This window comes from Onychostoma macrolepis, chromosome 19, assembly GCF_012432095.1.
Source record: "Onychostoma macrolepis isolate SWU-2019 chromosome 19, ASM1243209v1, whole genome shotgun sequence".
NCBI lineage: Eukaryota > Metazoa > Chordata > Actinopteri > Cypriniformes > Cyprinidae > Onychostoma > Onychostoma macrolepis.
In genome coordinates, this window is record NC_081173.1 from 10,196,214 (window position 1) to 10,210,639 (window position 14,426).

At 36.1% G+C, this 14,426-nt stretch overlaps 1 protein-coding gene across 3 annotated transcripts; it reads right to left on the reverse strand.

Annotated features, from left to right (window-relative positions):
• Positions 1–3: 3 nt before the first annotated feature.
• On the reverse strand, positions 4–13,657 carry abcf1 (ATP-binding cassette, sub-family F (GCN20), member 1). 3 transcript variants are annotated; one of them, XM_058752783.1, is made up of 28 exons: positions 13,583–13,657; positions 13,419–13,494; positions 12,819–12,865; positions 12,447–12,524; positions 11,971–12,106; positions 11,851–11,885; positions 11,577–11,687; positions 10,563–10,622; positions 10,206–10,307; positions 10,003–10,119; positions 9,462–9,539; positions 9,250–9,351; positions 6,584–6,706; positions 6,407–6,507; positions 6,223–6,308; positions 4,891–5,030; positions 4,649–4,797; positions 4,451–4,534; positions 2,539–2,663; positions 2,328–2,440; positions 2,067–2,238; positions 1,891–1,965; positions 1,727–1,797; positions 1,561–1,593; positions 1,294–1,462; positions 1,130–1,194; positions 976–1,048; positions 6–796 (listed from the first exon to the last, which is right to left on the reverse strand). In XM_058752783.1, the coding sequence occupies exons 2-28, from the start codon at positions 13,474–13,476 to the stop codon at positions 630–632; spliced, it is 2,670 nt and encodes an 889-aa protein (XP_058608766.1). In that variant the 5' UTR covers positions 13,477–13,494; positions 13,583–13,657; the 3' UTR covers positions 6–629. The 3 variants fall into 3 exon arrangements, with proteins under 3 accessions (XP_058608767.1, XP_058608766.1, XP_058608768.1); XM_058752784.1 differs by lacking the exon at positions 11,851–11,885 and having other exon boundaries at positions 4–796; positions 11,951–12,106; positions 13,419–13,628; XM_058752785.1 differs by lacking the exon at positions 10,563–10,622 and having other exon boundaries at positions 13,419–13,628.
• Positions 13,658–14,426: the final 769 nt, after the last annotated feature.

The following is a 14,426-nucleotide window of genomic DNA, read 5'->3' on the forward strand; positions in this document are numbered from 1 at the left end:
AAAAATTATTTATTAGTTTTTCCATGATATATGGATGCATACTTTATTTTCAAATCAAGCTAGTCAATAGTTTATTTCATCATTCAAGACAGGTGAGCTACAGGTAGCATCACTGTTTGAACAGGCGAGTATAATGACCTGAACCCAAGTGCTCATCCAACAAAGGCAGTTTAATACTTAATATATGCATCAGCCTTCAGACACCATTATCAAAATGCACACTTCTAGCCCCATCTGTTCACATTTGATAGTCACATAGTATGTTTTATAGCATTGCATCACATGGATGAACAGAGCTGGTATGGCTTGAATGTAAGCATAATACAAGAATGTCAGACATCATGACTAAAGAACAAGCGCTGTATGTAAAAATTGTCAGCAAGTAAAAATACTGATCTGGAATTGGTCTTCACCTGTTTTAAAAGTAAAAGACGTGAAAAAAACATCCTGGTATTGTAGGGTTTGTGTATATCGCCCTACATAGTTTGCATGCAGGTGCTCAGCATAATGTCAATTTAACAAGAATAATTTTTTTTAGTATTGAAGCTTTAAAAATTAGCAACTTGGATGCAACAAAAAGCCCTTCAGTGATGTAGTTTGACACTCTTGTTATTAATACCAGCCGTTGTTCATTCTTTAGGCTTGTTGACCAGGGTTTCTCCAAGAGCCTCCAGCACTTCTCTCTTGTAGTCTTCAAAGTCTCCATCAATCTGGTTAATCGACTGGTTCTCAACCACCCACAGCGTACACTGGGTCTCCGTGATGAGCCTGGCATCGTGGCTCACAATTATCACAGCTAAAATATTCATATTAAATGTTAATAAGGACTTTACCCCCTGGTTTCCATTATCATAGTATATAGTTTAGAAATCTTATAGAACATCTGAATGGATTTACATGCACACAAGATCATTTACCACAACAAATAAAAGGAATGGCATTTGTGATCAATAATTTTAAGGGAAAAAAACATACCTCCTTTGTATTCATTGATGGCTTCTGACAATGCATCAATCGACTCAATGTCCAAGTTATTTGTGGGCTCATCCTGTACATTTGTACGGAAAGAAAATGTTAAAGTACTAATTTTAATTAAATTATTGAGACATTTAAAACCTGTACTCCTTACCAAGATGAGGACGTCAGGTTGCCGACAAGAAAGTTCAGCAAATACCACTCTTGCTTTCTGACCGCCTAAAAAAAAAGAACAGGACAATTCAGAAAAAAATGTCAACAAAGGACAGTTGACTTTGAAAACCATACATGACTGCATTCCTATAGTGCACTGCTTACCAGACAGTTTGGAGATCTGAATGGTGTGTGCGTGGCTCTCTAAGCCAAAGCGACCCAGACACTTCCTGGCGTCCTGGTATTGGAGGTTGAAGTTCCTCTGGAGGTACTCTGTGGGAGACTCCTCCATGTTCAGCTGATCAGCATACTGCTGGTTGAAGAAACCTACTTTCTACAGGAACAGGCAGAAGAATGAGCCAATTATCCAAAGTCAGGTAAAGGTAAAATAAAAAGAATGATAAAAAGAATGATTTTAAACATCTGCCCTACCAATCGATGGTTCTTCCTCATCTCTCCTTTAGTCTAAAATGAAAAAGCCTCATAATTAACGCCATGAAGGAAACAAATCAACAAACATGAGTACTCAATGATTTTTATTAAAATAAATATGCAATATTTTAGCAAATATGAATACTTAAAGATAATCAGTACTTACAGGATTTAATTTTCCAATCAAAAGCAGGAGGATTGTACTTTTTCCAACTCCATTGGGCCCAACAATACATACTGAAACAGAGAAAATGAACATTTTCTTGTGTATATTTTTCACCATAATCATTAAACTACTAGTCATGATTTCTACAGACATGTGTGACTTACTTCTGGACTCCATGTCTATACCAAAGTCCACATTTTTGAACAGAGGCTTCTGGCCTTCATAAGCAAAGTCAACACCTGGGAGTGAAAGAGAAAATAAACCAAACTGGTCATCAACCACCCAACAAATTCGATAAAAAATAAGATGCTACAATGAGCAAAAGTCATAAAAGACTTACTGTGCAGGCCGAGAATTGGTGGTGAGAGCGGAGGAGGGTTGGGGAAGGTGAATTTGACGGTATATTCTCTCGGTCTCCTGAGGAGCTCTGTGGCCTCACGGCTCTCCTCCTCCTGGCGGCTCTTCTTCCCCTTCTGCTGTTTCCTCGTCAGAGCCTCTTTCGTCTGTTTCTCCTGAAAATGAATGACGGAGAATGAGCGGAAGGGTTTGAGAAGACTAGGACTGTGAAGAAATCAAGAAAAAGTCTTGGAAAAGCACTTACAGCTTGTTTGGTGGACTTTCCTCCAGCCTTCAGGTCTTTGAGCTTTTTCTCTTGTTTCTCATACTGCTTCAGGAGTTCTTTCTGTTTCTGTACGTACATCTTCTTAAACGTCACTAGGACACATCAGGCAAACATAAAATACAGTACGATGATTAAATGTCTTTCAGAAGATTTAATCTGTGTTGCTGTTCAGAAATGAAACGAAACGCACAGTAGTTGCCCCTGTAGTAGTAGAGTTTCTGGTTGTCCAGGTGAATGATATCTGTACAGACGTCATCTAAGAAACTCTGGTCGTGGGACACAATTAGAAGTGTTTTCTTCCAGCTCTGTAAGTAGCTAAAGGAGAAAATATGAAGAATGAGGCGATTCGTCAAAACGATATAGCACAAAGGTGCGAAATATTTCCTACTGAACATGCATGCAACAAGATTAAAATAGGGCTGCCGCGATTCGTCGATTTTATTCAACTAGTCGATTTTATTCAACTAGTCGATTTTTTAAAATCATCGACTTCATTTTGCTCGCGTCGACTAACCGGCAAAAAACCAGAAGTTGCGCATTTCCATAGAATCCATAAAACTCATTATTAGACTGTTTTCCAAGGCTGCATGATTAAACCCATTTAAAAATAATTGAGCATAATTGTGAATTCACAAACGCTACGATTTAATTAAATAATTATATGCGATGCAGTTCCAATACAGTATGCGCTTTAATTATTTACATGCGTGTAGGTTACGTACGTGCGTCACACAGCGGCTCCGTTCACAGTAGTGCCACAGAAACTGTTATCATTTACATCTGAGCTCCATCTCTGCATGTTGTTGTGGGTTTGGGTTTATTATAACGTTCATCTGGGAACGCGACGTGCGCCATTTAATCATATTTGTAAGGTAAATTATTTATAAATCTACACAAACACAGGAGAATACATCGCGGTTTCAAAATAAAAGCTCAAACCCTCACTCTGAGTTTACATGTTTTGATGTCCACATATTCATTTAATTACAGTGGCTATATCATTTCTGTGCTAAAGAAATGGCCAAATATTAAAGATTAAGTGGAAATTTGAATTAAGTGGTTCTTGGTCAATATTAAACAAGGATTAGATCGTGCAGTAATGTGTAAAAATAATCATCAGGCCGTTGGCGCCCCCTGCAGGCCTTTGTTGTTATGCGTAATGTACATTAGCTCTATTGTTTATAATACTTTACGTACACAACAGTTTTGTTCAATACAACCATATGATGTCTTTCTTTTGATACTTTATTTGAACAAATTATTATTGCATCATTGCTATTATATATGTATTTTAAGTAATTTTAAAGGCTATTGTTCACTTACATCTATTTTTATTACCACAACAAATTAATTATAATTATAGGGCCGTATGAAGTCCGTTTCATTTCCAAATTCAGTTTTTTCCATTTTCATTTTTCTATACTCTGTTTTAATGGTTAAATTAAATTTTATTAATCAAAAAGCCTGTCTAATTAATTGAGTTTTACAGTTTTACCTTTACGAAACTCTGTTTTCCATTATTTTCTGGATTCCATTTTAATGGTTACATTAAATTTTAATAAATCAAAAGCATCTCCAATTAATTGATTTTATTTATAAAAAAAAACAAAATCTTTTTTTTCCAGAAATACTGCACATTTACATTTTTCTCCTAAATAAATTCTGGAAAATAATACTTCTGGTAAATACTCCTTTAAAAAGTATATTTTGATTATAATTTTATTATTAGTAGATTAGAACATGTGGATATGTTGTCATTCTTACATACTGACCTTTGATTTCAGTGATTTGGACATTTGCTTCTTGCACTCTGTTGCACTTTACTTTTGCTTTAAAAATAGGATTTCCCAGAAATTTGGATTTCATTTGGTTTAATAAAATATAGTTTAATAAATTAATCTAGGCAGCCCTAGATTAAAAACACAGAAGCCTGACAATGTTTAGTGATGCTATCACTGTGTGACCTCCCCTTAATACAATCAAAACACACCACCAACTGGGAACATTTACAAGTAGGCTATTTATAATTTGCATGAAATGCAAATACATCAACTAGATGGGACTGGTTCCTTAATAGTACTGCTTAAAGAAAAAGCAATTACTTGTTAAGCCAGATGACAGCGTTAAGGTCCAAGTGGTTAGTGGGCTCATCCAACATCAGCAGAGTGGGCTCCATGAACAGTGCTCTGGAAAGAAGACAATTTTTCTAATTTCTCATGTCAATGTCATGTCAGAACAGATTTTATTGTACATTCATAAAATTATTTAATAAATGAATGCATTTTCCTCATTGTGCCCACCTAGCCAGGGACACTCTCATTCTCCAGCCACCAGAGAACTTCTTAGTAGGTCTGTTCTGCATCTCTGGAGTGAAAGACAGACCAGCCAAGATCCTACGAGCTTTAGCCTCCGCTGCCGCTGCTCCAATCGCCCTCAACTCCTCATAAACCTGCGAATGACACACACACACACACAGAGTTATCTTCCACTACTCCACGGATCAGTGTATTTAGAGGACCTCAGCGAGCTGCTCTCATCTGACCTTGTCGAGTCTCTCAGACACGCTGTCGTCTCCTTTCTCCAGCCGACTCTGTAGTTGACGTTCCTCCTCCAATAGTTTCAGTCTACGTGTGTCGGCCTTCAGCACCGCCTGAACTGCAGGAGTGTCGTCTGCCACCACCTCTGAGGAATGACAAAGAGAAAGAAGTCAGGGATCCGTACAGCTGAATTTACCATATTATATCTTGCACAAAATAGTAGAGCTGCCCTCGACTAAAGATTTTTCTGGTCAACTAGTAGTCGTTCATTTGAAGCATTAGTTGACTAATCGGATGTTTATTAATAAAATTATTTAAATCATAATAATGAGCCTTTAATTGCCTACATAGCCTAATAATCATTTAAGCGCACACATAAAGCTTGCCACAGCACACCGGCAGAAGAAATGATTACGAATGTGTCAGGGAAAAACAGCAAGGAGACTGCATTAACATTTTGATAATTTGTTGATAAACTAGTGCTTTCTTTGTTCTCGGTCTAAGAGATGAAGTCGGTGACACTGACTCGTCATCTCCGTAGTAGTGGACGCGCCTGTATGCATGTTACGGATTACTTAATCTGAAAATACTTGTTTTCCATTTGAATTGGTTTATTTGAAAGTAGACATTTCGCTCTCAATAGATATATATATATATTTTATATGTCTGTAAGGAAAGTATACACAGTTTCGGAGTTTCACGCTCAAGTTCACAGAGACTGAGACGGCAGAAAGCGCACCCTGTTTGCTTTCATTGCTTTACAAAACCGCAATGTTTTGTTGTTATTGTGCGTGCACACAAATAAACGTAGAGTCTTTACAGATTCAAAAGGTTTATTACTCTTAAAAGCAAAAAGGTTAACATTAGATTAAGCGGCCATGTTAAGTTTCTTATACTTACATATTTCAGATGATAAGCCATATTTGAGGTCGATGAATGATATAGACAAGTGTTTGGATGTCCTGCCCGATGTACTACCAACACAGACCAGCCCTTAACGATCTGTGTGACTTCACCAATGTGGATTTTTTTTCTCCTGCAACTAAGCGACTAATAAAATTTCGGTCGACTATTAGGGGGCAGCCCTACAAAATAGACTGCTAAAATAATGAGGATTAAGAAAAAGGGAAGTTTATTACATTATTTAATCTAGTTTAGGTTAACCTGATGTACTAACATAACTAAAAATGAATAAATCCAAATCTCTGCATGTATAAAAGAGACAAAAATTACAAACACAACAAAATTACTAAAATATTAACTAAAAGAAAAAAAATGCTAATGAAACCTATAATATTATCTTGATTATACTAAAATATCACTAGGTTGTACTGTACCTTGCTCACAAAGCAGCACATCAATATTGGGAGGAATGCTTAGAGCTCTGTTGGCGATGTGCTTTAGTAGAGTGGTCTTCCCTTTCCTGATTCAAACAGGAAACAGGAGTATGGAAACATTTCCAAACTAAACAAAATCTTATGTGCAATGTAGTAATGTGTCAAATTTAAACCATCAACCCACCCGTTTGGTCCAACCAGACCGTATCGCCTCCCAGCAACAATCAGAAGGTCTGCGTTAACAAACAGCTCTTTACCATGGGCTGAAATGCTGAATCTTTCCAACTACAAACATATAACAGAAATTAGTACATAGTACTAAGCGTTTTCAAATGTCTCAATCATCTCCCCATTGTCTAACCTTGATGTCGGAAGCGTTTTCCAGCATGGCCTGTCGAGAGGACAGCTCAGCCTGAGAGACGGAGAAGTCTCCCTCTATAGCGTTCTGAGCTCGTACACTAGCCACCTGCCGCTCATACTCCATCTGCACAGCACAAGAGGAAGTGTCTACAATCAGTGTTGTTATTGTCAACTAAAACTATTTGGTTATCAAAAAGATAAAAATATCGGCACCCTTGGTAAATATGATCAAAGAAGGCTGTGAAAAGTAATCTGCATTGTTAATCCTTTTGATCTTTTAATTTAAAAAAATTCAATAAAATCACAAAAATCTAACCTTTGATTGGATAATAAGAATTTAAAATGGAAGGAAATATCATTATGAAATAAATGTTTTTCTCTAATACACACTGGCCACAATTAACGGCACCCTTTTATTTAATACTTTTTGAAACCTCCATTTGCCAGTTTAACAGCTCTATATTTTCTCCTATAATGCCTGATGAGGTTAGGGAACACCTGACGAGATCAGACACCATTCCTTCATCCAGAATCACTCCAGACCCTTTAGATTCCCAGCTCCATGTTGATGCTTCTTCTCTTCAGTTCACCCACTCGTTTTCTACAGGGTTCAGGTCAGAGGACTGGAATGGCCAGCAGAAGCTTGGTTTTGTGTTCAGTGACCCATTTTTGTGTTGTTTTTGAGGTTTGTGTTTGGATTATTGTACGGTTGGAAGATCCAAACATGGCCCATTATAAGATTGATTTTTTTATCTGTTGGTATTTGATAGAATCCATGATGCCATGTGTCTAAACAAGATGTCCAGGACCTCCAGCAGAAATATAGGCCCACATCATCAAAAATACAGCAGTATATTTCATTGTACACATGGGTTACTTTTTATTAGCCTGACTACGTCAGACTTCGTACTTCCGCTCAATTTAATTTCGCTTCTGTACTCAGTCTGATATAGCAAACCATCTCTCAGTTTATCTCCGGCTCCGCAGCAGCCGGCCAATCAATGAACAGAGGGCGGGCTGAGAGCCGTGACGTAGACGCTAAGCGCCGAATTTAAGATTGTAGTTTAGATTTAGCTGAGGGAAATCTAAAACGATAGCGGACATGGAGACACGGGATGCTATTCGCTCTGTTGTGGAGAATATTCCCGGGCATTTGCCAACTGAAGTCTGAACAAGAAGAGTGTTTGGTTCACATTTTGAATGGAGGTGATGTTGTGGCCCTACTCCCGACAGGTTTTGGGAAAAGTTTAATTTATCAACTGTTACCGATCGTCAGCGAGAAACTGGGGAGGCCAAAGTCCGGCAAGACGATAATTGTGGATGCGTAGATTTACTTCACATAATCTGCAAAAGTCGTTCACAGCCATCTTCACTCCGGTATTTCGCTCGATGGTTTTGTTTTCGCCGCATACCTGTGTTTACAGCGGAAGTTCGAGGCGGCTGAGCCGGCGAATAACATACGTCATAACCAACCGTTATGTGATTGGCTTATGGGTACACCAATGATTTTAAACTTCAGACAACTGAATATGCTGGAGTTTGTTTTTGGATGAGCGAGGCGAACTGTTCTTGAAACCCTCCCAAACAACACGTGGTGATGTAGGTGCTGTTTGACCATTTTTTTTTAAGGTTTTCTGACCCCGAGACTCAACTATTTTCTGCAATTCTGCAGCTGTGGTCCTCGAAGAGTCTTTAGCCACTCAAACTCTCCTCCTCACTGTGCATTAGGACGATATAGACACACGTCCTCTTCCAGGCAGTTTCCTAAAATTTATGTTGATTGGAAATTCTTAATTATTGCCCTGATGGTGGAAATGGGAATTTTCACTGCTCTAGCTCTTTTCTTAAAGCCACTTCACTAGTTTGTGAAGCTCAATTATCTTTTGCTGCACATCAGAAATATATTCTTTGGTTTTTCTCATTGTGATGGATGATTAAGGGAATTTGGGCTTTGTTTTCCCTCATGTTTATATTTCTGTGAAACAGGAAGCCATGGCTGGATAATTTCATGTTCATAATCACCCTGGAGTGCTCAAAATTGTGAATATGAATGGGAATATAATTCAGAGGTATTTTACTCATAAGAATTTCTAGGGGTGCCAATAATTGTGTCCAACGTGTATTTGAGAAAAACATTTATTTCATAATGATATTTCCCCCCATTTTAAATTCTTATTATCCAATGAAAGGTTAGATTTTTGTGATTTTTTTAAATAACAAATCAAAAGGATTAACAATGCAGACTAATTTTCACAGCCTTCTTTGATCATATTTACCAAGAGTGCCGATATTTTTCCATGACTAATATATATATATATATATATATATATATATATATATATATATATATATATATATATGTGTATATATATTTATATATATTAGGTTAGAAAAACTTAAAGATTAGAATCACTGCCTTGAAACTAACTGCAACCAAATAATCTTCAGAATAATTTGAAGTACTAAAATTACATTGAATAAAACAAAAACTAAATAAATTAATTTTAAAAAGGACAAAAGCACATTACAAAAAAATAAAATAAAATAAAAATGAATATATTAAAAAAGTAATTCAAAATATAAATAAATACTACAATAATATATAAATAATATAAAAATAACACTTCTATAAAATACATAAGAGTATTCAAAATTTGCATACGCTACCATTTTCTTTTGCTTCTTCTTCTCTTTTTTACTCATATTAGCGAAGGGGTCGGTCTCTTGTTTCTCTTTGGCCTGTTCAGCTGCGAGGGCATCCTCGGCACTCTACGGGACAGGAAGCAGGATATCAAGAAAATAAGGACAAATAGAAAGTGGATGAATGAACACTTGGAAAATATGAATATTAGGAATACAAAAAGAGAAAATTATTGTACCATCATTGTGTCATTTTCTTCACTCTTTTCCTCCTCTTCTTCATCATCACTAGGAGGAGGGCGAGCAGGCTTCCCTTGCTAAAAATCACAAAAAAAGACACTATGACAAATGTATTTAACTTGGAACATTTTACTACAAAACTTATTCATTCACCATGCGCTGACTCTCTCTCTGTGGAATAAAAAAGGATGATGTTCTGAAGAATGTATATTAAGCATATACATTTTAATTTTTTTTAAGCTAAGAAATTAATACTTTTATTAATCAAAAGTGACAGTAAAGACTTTTATAATGTTACAAAATATTTATATTTCAAATCCTGTTATTTTGAACTTTCTATTCATCAAAGAAAAAAAGAGTATCATGGAGCCTACAAAAATAATAAGCAGCACAACAGCTTTCAACATTGATGATGATAATAATAAAACATTTTTGAGCAGCAAATCAACATTTTAGAATAATTTCTGAAGGATCGTGTGACACTGAAGACTGGAGTAACGATGCTGAAAACATAAACATACAAAAATATCTTAATCTGACCTTGGGCTGTTCCTTCTTGCCTTTCTTCTGAGACTTCTCTTGTTCTTTCTCTCGTTCTTTCTCTCGTTCTTTCTCTCGTTCTTTCTCTCGTTCTTTCTCTCCAATTTCATCTTCCTCCTGTCAACATTAAGATGCCTTTTAGGTTGCACACACTTGCATTTTTTTCCAAACAAATCGTATCCATCAAAACAAGAGTCACACACCTTAGATGGTTTAGCAGCGGCTTTCTTGCCCTTCTTCCCTCCTTTCTTTTCATTCTCATCTTTCTTCTCCATCTCTTCATCTTTTTCATCCTCTGAGGCCTCCTGTGTTTGAGAGAAGAGAGTAAACCAAAGATCCTATTGTAAAAATCAGAGCACTGCTCACCAATCAGACATAGTGTTAGTAAATCAGACTGGAATGCACAGAAAAGGGTTAGTTTCCATGATGAGCGAAGCACTTCCGTCGTGTAGCAATAAAGAAAAAAAAAAAACCGGAAGGTGGGAGAAAGATAGAAGATGTGAATTTGGAAGAAAGAAAAGAGTGAACAAGAATATAAAGAAACAATCCCATGTACCCACCTTTATTATTTTAGGTTTAGCCTTATCTTTTTTCTTGCCCTTGGTTACCTTCTCAACTTCCTGAATCACATACACACACGTACAGAAACAGGCATATGTGCTACATTCAAAATGTAGAAACATTCAAAATGCAGCCCAATATGTTCTTCCCTTCTGCATGCAATCTTAATTACTGGAATGATTTGAAATGATAAATGATATGAATCAGCCTTGCACTATAAAAACCCTGAATTAAGACGGATGATGGACGAGTGTCAATATTACATGATTCCATTTAGAAACTTCACTTTTAATGACTGAAACAATGAGTTCACTGGCACTGATCTGGAAAAGAAATGAATGAATGCAAATGGAATGAATTCCACTGAGAATGTCATGAAGACAGAAAGAGGACAAGAGGGATGGCTGGAATGGGACTGAAAGAGGAATAAACACAATATTAGAGAGGACGAGTTATGTGGTGTGTGACGCATATGTACTGTGGTTAGGTATATGAAATCTGATGATGCTGTAAAGATAAATGCTGTATTGAAACAATATGTAATAATGAATTAAACAATGTATTCCATGCAATTTCTCTTTACAAGAAAATAGTAGTAGTTTAGCAGTATAGTAGTCATTTAAATTGTAAATTCTTATTTTTAAAAAGTTTCAGAAAAACTACTTTAAAAAACTATTTTAAACAGCATTTTGCCAATTCAATTAGTTAATTAATATTAATTCACTTTATGGCTTAATATTAATTTAGAGCCTCATGGTATATTTGTACTTTAAAAAGTTTTTGTTATTTGAAAACTAACTAGTGAGGGTAAAACATTAAAATGGTAAAAAAAATGACAACTAGCTATATAAAACATATTTGTGATACTCACACTGATTTAATTGTAATGTATAAAGCACATGAATTAACACATGACTGTATGTTTATGTCTATATCACGTAAGTGTATACAAGTCTATACATATAAACTAAACCTGATACATAATGACTGACTCTGAAACGGGAAGCACACACCTTTGAGTTCTTCTTGCTTTGGGGTTTATCATCAACATCCTCGTCATCACCTGCATCCTCTTCATCGTTATCACTTTGCCCCTGACTCAGAGCAGCAAATATGTTGCCACCCTGACAGAAAGAGAAGGACAAAAAAAATTCAAAGCTCTGTGGATTGGATCACATGACTTAAATTGCACTGTTCTATACACTGTGCAGCAGGAGGAAAATGATTTTGTCCACAAAGTGCATCCAAGTGAAGAGAAGTAGCGCAGAGTATATCAAACCAGCTCACTTTGCTTTTCTTTCCTCCTTTGACTGAAGCAACTACTGCAAGACAAAAATAAGCCATGATGTTAAATATGTGGTGTAACGTGTGACATACTGACACAAACCAAGTTTATGACATTATTACTCTCTTCCTCCTCTTCATCTTCATCACTGGGCTGGACTGACAGTTTCTTGAGGCGCTCCATGACCTCTGCATCATCATCATCATCCTCATCGTCTCCTGGTTTCCCTTTCCGCCTGTCTTTCTTTTTCTTCTGAGGCTAACAGCAAATGAAAAAGCAATCCAAAAACATAACATATTTGACTGTAATTAAATGTACTTTAAATATATGGTAACACTTTATTTTAAGGTGTCCTTGTTACGCATGTTACATGTACTTACTATTTTAATAACATCAAATTATGCATAATTACATACAAGTAACCCTATGCCAAACCCAAATCTTAACCATATATTGAGTACATGTAGTTCATTAATACTCAGTACTGGAATGTATAATTACACTGTAACAGGGACACCTTAAAATAAAGAGTAACCAAATATATGTTTAACTTTATATAATGTGTTTATAAACATTGGAATTAATTAAAATAATGCACCTGTTTCCCTTGTGCCTCTTTCACTGGTGGCTGTTCGACGGTTTCTGGTTTAGTATCTGATGCCAGCTCCTCAAAAAACTGTCAAGATGAAAATAAAAATATGCAGAAATATGCATAAAGCAATTCCTATGTCAGAGGTATGGGTTTTAAATGTATTTATTATTAACTCATTTTTGCAATTGCGTTTGGTTCTGTTAGAGCTGGTGCAAATATTATTAAATAAATATTAATAGGGGTAACTGAACTTAAAACATCATATAATGCTAAGATAAAAATAGTTTAGATTTTTTTTGAAGATTTTTTTTTATTTTAAGCATAACGATGTTTATAATGAAAGTTATAAATCACAGTCATGAATTAACAAAAACTTACACTCTTCTTCCCCCTCTTATCCTTCTTTCCTTTTTTGACATGTTTATCTAAAAAAAGAAAAAAACATTATGTTAAGCACTTTTGTACACATAAACACACTAAACAGACTCAAATGAACATGCACTATTTAACAGCAGTATGGCAATGCCACAGAAACAATGGTTTGTGTATAGGATTTAAAACAACAGCGTTCTCATAAAACCTAGCGAGCTGCCAACCCAGACAGCATTGCTGGGCAGCACAGGCACGTTCCCAAAAAAATGCTGTCTAGGTAGGCAGCTCGCTAGATTTTGAAACAACCGTTATAATAGCATTTAAAGCTTGCGCAGTTGAAACATGGATCAAAAAGCGAATATGGTCTTAAATTATATCAGGCTGATAAAATGATGCAATGACAGTGAAATATCAAACTCCGCACCACCATAAAACTCGCTTTTGTCGTAGGCTAACGGGCTACGCCAAAAATAACAACAATATAATAAATCACCACCTCTGTCAATGAGTTGTCATCGTGTAAACTTTTTCAATAATCATATTCATGTCGTTAGTTTTAACAGACTGTGGTGTAACGTTAACGTTAATAGAAACGCATAATCTTACCTGTTTGTGGTTCATCATCACCCTCCCACTCAGCGACTTCTTTTGATTTCTTTGGCATTTTTCTACTAAACCTTTTCTGTCACAAGGAATGAAAAGAAAGTATGTTAAACGAGACTCGGGGATGTATCACAGCTGACAATGCACACGAGCACACTGTAGCTCACATCACATGCGGCCTATCCGCGCACTGCTGCAGACACTCAAACGCCGGGAGCTCGGTTCGCGACAGCGCCACTCCCTTCTTCAGGCCGCCCAAGGTATTACACTGGCGCTGCCTAAAATTAGTGATTTCAAAGAAAAAGCCGTAGAACCCGTAGAAATACAGTATATAATATAATATACACAGTATATAATATAATATAATATAATATATATATATATATATTATATTGTATAAATAGATCAATATATCAAGAAATAATATAAATATATCAAGAAACCTACCTGCTGTTAAAAGTTTTAGGCTCTTGTGTAAAAAAAAATGCTGTAAAATGAGGATGTTGTCAAAATAATGTCATAAATAGATTTTGTTTATCAATTAATTTCTATTAACTAAATTAAATCAACATTTGGTGTGACCATCCTTTGTGCTTAAAGCAGCTTTTGCCCTAGGTGCACTTGCACATAGTTTTTCAGGGAGCTTTGCAGGGTGGTTTCTTGAAGCGTCTCGGAGACGTTGCCACAGTTCTTCTGGATTTAGTTTGTCTCAGTTTGTTCTGTTTCTTCATGTCATTCCAGACAGACTGGATGATGATCAGATCAGATCTCTGTGTGGAGCACTGGCTGTTGTCAGACACTGGATTATTACAATTAATGGCAAAATGAATGTTTGGAAATGTAAACTGTTATTTCCTAATGACACACTACAGCAAAAGATAGAAATACCCTTGCTACGTGTACTCCGTTAAGCTAACTGAGACTTGTTATAGCACTTGCGTATCATTGCTCATTTATTATGTCTGCTAAATGTCTGCTAAATGACTAAATATAAAAGTAAATAACCGACTT